The 8,991-nt window shown below is 48.3% G+C and overlaps 1 protein-coding gene across 3 annotated transcripts; it reads right to left on the minus strand.

Annotated features, from left to right (window-relative positions):
- Window positions 1-296: 296 nt before the first annotated feature.
- LOC144489953 (uncharacterized) lies at window positions 297-5,421 on the minus strand. 3 transcript variants are annotated; one of them, XM_078207781.1, is made up of 5 exons: window positions 5,207-5,421; window positions 4,039-4,844; window positions 1,809-1,892; window positions 1,276-1,660; window positions 297-1,010 (listed from the first exon to the last, which is right to left on the minus strand). In XM_078207781.1, the coding sequence occupies exons 1-4, from the start codon at window positions 5,247-5,249 to the stop codon at window positions 1,655-1,657; spliced, it is 939 nt and encodes a 312-aa protein (XP_078063907.1). In that variant the 5' UTR covers window positions 5,250-5,421; the 3' UTR covers window positions 297-1,010; window positions 1,276-1,654. The 3 variants fall into 3 exon arrangements, with proteins under 3 accessions (XP_078063907.1, XP_078063908.1, XP_078063909.1); XM_078207782.1 differs by having other exon boundaries at window positions 297-911; window positions 1,188-1,660; XM_078207783.1 differs by having other exon boundaries at window positions 297-962; window positions 1,288-1,660; window positions 5,207-5,319.
- Between the last annotated feature and the right edge of the window lie 3,570 nt (window positions 5,422-8,991).

Raw genomic sequence — 8,991 nt, forward strand, 5'->3', positions numbered from 1 at the left:
TCGGCTAGGGGACCTGCAATTTCCTCCCTAGCCTCCCACAATGTCCTTCATTCTGAAACATTAACTCTATTTCTATCATCACAGTTGCAGTCCAACCTGCTGAGTACTTCCAGCATTTTGCAGTTTTCATTCTACATTCGGAATTGCTTTGGATTTTTGTGAACTGTGTTTTATCTGAAGATAGTTTCTCTTCCAACTTTCACGAGTCCGAGTGTCTCAGTAAAGAATTTTAGTGGTCTAGTGTGGAAAGCAGGAGCAGGGGGATGAAGGAACTGGACAAGCAGGCAAGAGATCTCACAGCCATTGAGTTTAATTTTCTTTCGAATGATTACATGATGATGTGCCTGGGCTCCAGGGAGGCTTACCCCACAGTGGACACAGACTCTGCACTTACCATTCCGCTGCTACAACAATTTACAGACATTTTCAACCCAAAATACAAACAGAAAGAGACTGCATATTACCCAAGCGCACAGAGCTATGCCTGGAGTCAGTCACTGAAAGCAGCATCTGTCTTCATGCTTTTTCTGTTCACTGAGAGACATGCTGAGAAGCCCATGTTCCTTCCTGTTCAGCCACTCACTCAGCAACGCCTTGGTGGCTCTCCAACAGAGCACCCCAAACCTTCCTAGGCAAACATTACATATCCTCCAGCTACTGGCCCCCCCGACTGGGGAAAGTTGGGTAGCAGGAGTTTCCCCTCAAAGTTGATGCAGAAATGAAGAAATAATGCTGAAACCCCACTCCATTTGGACCTACCTGGCCTGGAAGCAGCAGCAACTGTTCCCACAGCCATTGTGTCTCCCTCTCACTGTAACTTCCATCCACAGGACAGAGATACCCCACTCTCCCCAATCACACACTCATACTAATCTCCATTCTCACTCCCCCCTCCCCGACTCCCCCTCTCACTCCCCCTCCCCTTTCCCCCAATCACACACTCATACTAACCTTCATTCCCCCTCCCCGACTCCCCCTCTCACTCTCCCCAATCACACACTCATACTAATCTCCATTCTCACTCCCCCCTCCCCGACTCCCCCCCTCACTCCCTCTCCCCTTTCCCCCAATCACACACTCATACTAACCTTCATTCCGACTCCCCGACTCCCCCTCTCACTCCCCCCAATCACACACTCATACTAACCTCCATTCTCACTCCCCCCTCCCCGGCTCTCCCCCCTCACTCCCCCTCCCCTTTCCCCCAATCACACACTCATACTAACCTTCATTCCGACTCCCCCTCTCTCCCCCCAATCACACACTCATACTAACCTCCATTCTCACTCCCCCTCCCCCACTTTCATTCCCCTTCCCCCACTCTTACCCCCCTCCCCCCTCTCCCTCCACCCCTATACATTCCATCGTCTTCACTCATCACCTTTACTTCCCCACTATTTATCCCCCACACCCCGCTCAGCACATTGTGGCTGAGCTCTGCATTATCAGACGGTTAAAAATCAATTGCGGATTGAGAGTCTTTGTACAAAGAGGGAAAGTCACACAAAGCTGGCTGAGATCTGGAGAAATGATTCTGGAGCATGCTCTCTGCTGAACTGTCCTCGGGTGCGCAGTAAGGGTCTCACAGTTTAGAGAGAAGGTAGGTGGGGGGATGAAAGTGCTTCTGCAGGGGGTCCATCAGTGTTGAGGATCTTCACATCTGGAGAGGGGAGAGCAGAATAGAAAATCAAACTTGAAACTTGAGTGAGGGGCAGGGTAGGGCAGAGGGAGAAGGAGTGAATCAGGAGAGGGGGTCAAGGACAGAGGGTGAAGTGAGGAGGAAAGGAGAAAAGAAGGCAGAGGCATACCTTCTGGTCCAATCGCTGATAATCTGTTGACTTTGGGCGTCGATTGGCTTTTGACCTCCGACCTTCAATTACAACAGCAATAATCTGCAACAGAAAAACAAAATGAAATACAATCCTCCTCCTGACGTGGGGCTAATTCCCTCCCCCCCGACGTGGGGCTAATTCCCTCCCCCCCCGACGTGGGGCTAATTCCCTCCCCCCCGACGTGGGGCTAATTCCCTCCCCCCCGACGTGGGGCTAATTCCCTCCCCCCCGACGTGGGGATAATTCCCTCCCCCCCATAACTCTGCTTTCCCCCATTCCCAAAAAGACACTTGCTGTACTTTACCTGAGGTTGGGGGAGGGTGGGGTGACGGTATTGGAGGGGGAATGTAACATTTTTCCCCCATGAAGCATCGATGCCTCCTGTGAACTTCTGAACATGTGAATTAGGAGCAGGAGGAGGCCACTCAGCCCCTCGAGCCTGCTGCCCCATTCAGTAAAGTCATGGCTGATCTGACTGTGTCCTTTCCTGCCTGACCCTATAATCCTTGACTCACTTGTCAATTAAAAATTGGTGTAAATCAGCCTCAAATATATTCAATGACCGAGCTTCCACGACTCACTGGAGAAGAAACTTCCAGAGACCAATAACCCTTTGACAGACTAAATTCATCCTCATCGCTGTACTAAATGGGACATCCTTCATTTTTAAACCATGTTCTCTGGTTCTGGATTTCCCCATGAGGTGAAACATCCTCCCAGCATCTACCCTATCAAGCTCCCCTCAGAATCTTCGATGTTTCGGTAAGATCACCTTTCTTCCTCTTAAACTCCGAGTATAGGCCCAACCTACTGAATCGTTCCTCGTAAACAAACTTCTTCACCCAGGAACCAGCTGAATGAACCTTCTCTGAACTGCCTCCAATGCAAGTTTATCCCTCCTGAAGCAAGGTGACCAAAACTGTACACCGTGATCTCAGTGTGGTCTCACTAATACCCTGCAGGGTTAAAGCAAGACTTTTGTACTCTCAGGCTTTATCCCTCTTGCAATAAAGGCCAACATTGTGTTTGCTGCCTTTATTACTTGCTGTAACTGCACACTGACCGATTGGGGTTAATTTACTCAGATAGCCGGACCCATCTGTGTTGCAGTATCTCTCGCTGTAAATAATACTTGACTATTCTCTCCAGAGTGGACAACCTCACACTTTCCCACATTATACTCCACCCATCAATTTTTTGCCCACTCGCTTCACCTATCTATATCCCTTTGCAGACTCTTTGTATCCTCCTCTCAACTTGCTTTCCACCAATCTTTGTGTTGTCAGCAAATGTGACTACAATCCAGTCGGCCTCTTAATTCTAGTCTTTGATATAAATTACAAATAACTGTGGCCCCAGCACTGATCCCTGCAGGCCCTCCACTAATTACAGTTTGTCAACCTGAAACTGACCCATTTGTCCCAACTTGGATAGTTTTCAGTGAGCCAATCCTCGATCCATTCTAACAGTATATCATCCCCCCGCCCTCTACTTTATATGGCACCTTCCTGAATGTTTTTTGGAAATCCAAATACACAACTGATTCCCATTTTCCCACTTTGTTTGTCACACCCTCAAAGAAAATTGTCACGTTATTTCTCTTTCACAAAACCATGTTGACTCAGCCTGACTGTATCATGATTTTCTAAATGTTCTGCTCGTCTCTTGAATAAGGAATTCTGGAATTTTCCCTATGACAGACTTTAAGCTAACTGGCCTATAGTTTCCTGCTTTCTGTCTCCCTTTTTGAAGAGATGTTAGGTTTGTGGTTTTCCATTCGGTTGGGAAACCAGGAAACTTTGGAAGATTACTCTATCTTTGCAGCCACTTCTTTTAGGATTTAGGCCACAGATCAACAGGTCCCATGAGTATTGCTGTAACCTTATCTAGAGTGAAAATTTTTTCTATGTTCTATTCTGGGACTTAATAGGATTGAGGATTATAGGTAAGCCTAAATATAAGCCTAGGTAGGTAGGCACATGACCGGCCCAACTTGTGGGCCGAAGGGCCTGTTTGTGCTGTGTTTTTTTCTATGTTCTATGAAAATAGTTGTTCCCAGTTCCTCCCTGATGTTTGCCTTTTGATTTTCAAATATTTTTGGATACTTTGGTGTCTCCTACTGCTAAGATGGACACAAAATGCTTGTTAAAAGTCTCTGCAATTTTCTCATGGCAATCCCACAGCTCAGTCACCCCATCCCCCTCACCTTACGCTTGTTGTGATAGGCGATGTAAAGAACAGCAACAATAACTGCTGTGGTCACCAGATACGCGAAGAAATGGCTGCTCTCAGGCTCGTCTCTGGGCACTGAATCAGCACCAATGTTCACCCCATCCTTCACCAACCCTCCAGCGGCAGTTGAACTGTCACCAGCCTCCTTGACATTCCCATCTGCGTCTGTTTCTGGTGTCTCCTCATCCTCCTCTTCATCACCTTCCTCATTGTCCTTATTGCTCTGCCCAGTTGGTGACTTCTTGTCTTCAGATATTGCTGGGTGGTCACTGCTTCTCTCCTCATCATTCAGTGCTCCCTTGCCTTGATTTACACCACTTTTAGCAGTTTGATCACCAGTCTCAACATTGTGGATTTCACTGCCAGCGACCCCAGTCTTATCCTCGTTGCTAGTCCTTGTCTTGTTCTCAATCTTGTCTACATTTGCAGCTTGGGTATTGCCTTTCTCCTTGGTGTTAACCTCAGTCTTGTCCTTGCCCTCATCCTTGGCTTTGCTCACATTCTTGATCTCACTGCCAACTATTTTGTTCTTGCCATCAATCACGGTCTTGCCAGCGTCATCAGTCTTGGTGATGTTGGTGTTGGTGCTGGTCTGGCCCACACTGGCACCCTCAGTCTTGCCTTTGCTGCCATCACTGGTCTTGCCCACGCCGCCAACCCCAGTCTTGTTGATGCTGCTGTTGCCCGCACCGGCACCCTGGCTGTTGTCAGGATGTTTCACTGGGTTTAAGGCGGCGCTTCTGGTTTGGTTTGAAGCCTTGTCATTGGAATCAACCCAACCTGAGGAGCAAGGAAACAAGAAATTAAAAAGGAGCAAAGAGCAGCATTGAGGGGGAATTGGGGGGGGGGGGGTGCTTAGTGGGTTTAAGGATGTTTAAGGGGATTGGGGGGCAGTGGGGGGATATTTAATGGGTTTAAAGAGATTTAAGGATATTTATGGATGTTTAAGGGGAGTTGGGGGGATATTTAATGGATTTATGGATATTTCAGGGGGATTTTTGGGAAAAGGGCATTTCCGGGTTCCAGGACACGGGGTAAAAATCGCGGAAATTCCGGCCAGAGGGAGGGGGTCAGTCAGTGTCCGGCCTCCGACCAGAGGGAGGGGGTCAGTCAGTGTCCGGCCTCCGGCCACAGGGACTCACCGATCAGCAACAGTAACAGCGGCAGCAGCCGACACAGCCTCATCCTGTCCGCACTCAAACCCGGAGCGGATCCGCACTCAAACCCGGAGCGGATCCGCACTCAAACCCGGAGCGGATCCGCACTCAAACCCGGAGCGGATCCGCACTCAAACCCGGAGCGGATCTGCAGAGTTGGAATTGGTGAGGCCACTCGGCCCATCGTCCAATGTTGTCTCCTGTGGTCTTGCCTGGGAATTTCCCTCTCTGAGGGGGTGTCAGACCGAGGATAAGGAGCTGGTAATTTGAGACTGAGATGAGGAGATATTTCTTCACCCAGGGGATTGTGAATCTCAGATTAATGAGCTGAATTAATGAAACTCATCTCCAAACTCCGTGGCCTGGGCCTCGGCTCCTCCCTCTGCGACTGGATCCTGAACTTCCTAACTCACAGACCACAATCAGTAAGGATAGGGAACAACACCTCCTCCACGATCATCCTCAACACCGGTGCCCCACAAGGCTGTGTTCTCAGCCCCCTACTCGACTCCTTATTCATCTATGACTGTGTGGCCAAATTCCTCTCCAATTTGATTTTCAAGTTTGCTGATGACACCACCATAGTGGGTCGGATCTCAAATAATGATGAGACAGAAATGAGATAGAGAATCTGGTGAACTGGTGCAGCAACAATAATCTCTCCCTCAATGTCAACAAAATGAAGGAGATTGCCATCGTCTTCAGTAGGCATAAAGGAGAACATGCCCCTGTCTACATCAACGGGACGAAGTAGAAAGGGTAGAGAGCTTCAAGTTTTCAGATGTCCAGATCAGCAACAACCTGTCCTCGTCCCCCCCCCCATGCTGACACTATAGTTAAGAAAGCCCACCAACGCCTCTACTTTCTCAGAAGACTAAAGAAATTTGGCATGTCAGCTACGACTCTCACCACCTTTTACCGATACACCATAGCATTCTTTCTGGTTGTATCACAGCTTGGTATGGCTCCTGCTCTGCCCAAGACCGCAAGGAACTACAAAAGGTCGTGAATGTAGCCCAATCCATCTCGCAAACCAGCCTCCCATCCATTGACTCTGTCTACACTTGCCGCTGCCTCGGCAAAGCAGCCAGCATAATTAAAGGACCCCATGCACCCCGGACATTCTCTCTTCCACCCTCTCCCGTCGGAAAAAAGATACAAAAGTCTGAGGTCACGTACCAACCGACTCAAGAACAGCTTCTTCCCTGCTGCTGCCAGACTTTTGAATGGATCTACCTCGCACTAAGTTGATCTTTCTCTACACTCTAGCTACGACTGTAACACCACATTCTCCACTCTCTCGTTTCCTTCCCTATGAACGGTATGCTTTGTCTGTATAGCGCGCAAGATACAATACTTTTCACTGTATGTTAATTCATGTGACAATAATAAATCAAATCAAATCAAATCAAAATCGATTTCTAGCAAACTCTGGGTGGCGAATTCCAGACCCAAACCTCTGGCCGGGGAATAATTTCTAAAGTCACTTTTGCTTCTGTTATCAATTATCTAAAATCAGTGTTCTCGGTTTCTATCCCTCATTTAGAATTTATTATTTGGAGGTGATTCAGGTGATTTGATTTCTTTACCGAGGAAGAGTTTGGGTAAACAGAATAATTCATAGAAACATAGAAGATAGCAGCAGGAGGAGGCCATTTGGCCCTTCGAGCCTGCTCCGCCATTCATTACGATCAGGGCTGATCGTACAACTCAATGGCCTAATCCTGGTTTCCCCCCATAACCTTTGATCCCATTCGCCCTAAAACTCTTTAAAACTCTGGGACGATCCAAAGATGTGCGGGTTAGGTTGATTGGCCAGGTTAAAAATTGCCCCTTAGAGTCCTGGGATGCGTAGGTTAGAGGGATTAGCGGGTAAATATGTGGGGGTAGGGCCTGGGTGGGATTGTGGTCGGTGCAGACTCGATGGGCCGAATGGCCTCCTTCTGCACTGTAGGGTTTCTATGATTCTATGAACGGTCTCGCTGCCCCTGATAAAGGGTCATCCAGACTCGAAACGTTGGCTCTATTCTCTGTCCACGGACCTGCTGAGATTTTCCAGCATTTTCTGTTGTTGTTTTGATCTCACTGTGTGTTTGTGATGAAGGATTCTCTGAATCAATCCGGATCCATAAACTCCACTCCACAGTTTAGCGCCCAGTTACAGCCGCCATCTTTGTGAGGGGCAAGGGACAGGAAGTGAGGTCAGTGAGGGGTGTCGGTGGACGGAAGTGAAGGGATTGGTGGACGGAAGTGAGGTCAATGAGGTGCAAATGACAGGAAGTGAGGTCAGTGAGGGGCAGGTGACAGGAAGTTGGGTCAATGAGGGGCAAGTGACAGGAAGTGAGGTCAGTGAGGGGCAGATGACAGGACGTAGGGTCAGTGAGGGGCAAATGACAGGAAGTGGGGCAGGTGACCGGAAGTTAGGTCAGTCAGGTGAAGTCTTTGGTTGATTTGGTGCCTGAAGCCAGTCAGTGAGTGCAGAAAGTTCTGGAAAGTTCAGTAGGTCAAGCTGCACCTGTGGAGAGGAAAACAGATTTAATTTCTCAGGTTGATGACCTTTCATCAGACCTGAGGAAGGTTATAAATGTTTTAAACACCAGGACTGAGGGAGGGGTTGCTGTTGCCATTGCTCAGGCCCTGGGTTCACTGGGATGAAGGGACTTTGTCAGTTTAGGAATTGAGTGACTGAGTTCCCAGCCTCTGTTCCTGTCAGTGATCACATTCCAGGACATCTACCGTGAGGTTTGAGCGATGGTAATTCATTTTTATCCATTTGTGGGACGTGGGCATCGCTGGCTGGCCAGGACTTTAACCTGGCGTTGTGAGACTTCTTACTGTGCTTACCCCAGTCCAACGCCGGCATCTCCACATCACAGCCATTATTGACCATCCCTCGTTACTGAGGGCAGTTGAGAGTCTATCAGACTTGGCTGGTGAATGTCAACAGGAGATGGTTAGATTCTCCCTTGTTGGAGATTATCATTGCCGGGCAGTTGTGTGAAGTGAATGTTATTTGCCTGGATGATACCAGGTCCTGCAGCAGGAATGCACTGATCTGCTTTATCTGAGGATTTGATTTATTATTGTCACATTTATTATTCCACTTAGTAAGGAAGTTAAAACTAGAGGACACAGCCTCAAAATAAAGGGGGGTCGGTTTAAGACAGAGTTGAGGAGGAACTTCTTCTCCCAGAGGGTGGTGAATCTCTGGAATTCTCTGCCCACTGAGGTGGTGGAGGCTACCTCGCTGAATATGTTTAAAGTGCGGATGGATGGATTCCTGATCGGTAAGGGAATTAAGGGTTATGGGGATCAGGCGGGTAAGTGGTACTGATCCACGTCAGATCAGCCATGATCTTATTGAATGGCGGAGCAGGCTCGAGGGGCTAGATGGCCTACTCCTGCTCCTATTTCTTATGTTCTTATTAGTAGACAGTGAAAAGTATTGTCAGGAGCTGTAAATGAAACTGAAAACTCTAATTATCAGTGACCATCCCCCGCTCTGACCTGGTGATGGAAGGGAGTCATGATGTGGAGATGCTGGCGTTGGACTGGGGTGAACACAGTAAGAAGTCTCACAACACCAGGTTAAAGTCCAACAGCTTTATTTGGTAGCAAATACCATAAGCTTTCAGAGCACTGCTCCTTCGTCAGATGGAGTGGAAATGTGATCTCAAACAGTGCAAACAGACAAAATCAAGAAGCAGAATACTGATTAGAATGCGAATCCTACAGCCAGCCAGGACGAAGGAACAGTGCTCCGAAAGCTT

This window comes from Mustelus asterias, unplaced genomic scaffold (genome assembly GCF_964213995.1).
Source record: "Mustelus asterias unplaced genomic scaffold, sMusAst1.hap1.1 HAP1_SCAFFOLD_2712, whole genome shotgun sequence".
Lineage (NCBI taxonomy): Eukaryota > Metazoa > Chordata > Chondrichthyes > Carcharhiniformes > Triakidae > Mustelus > Mustelus asterias.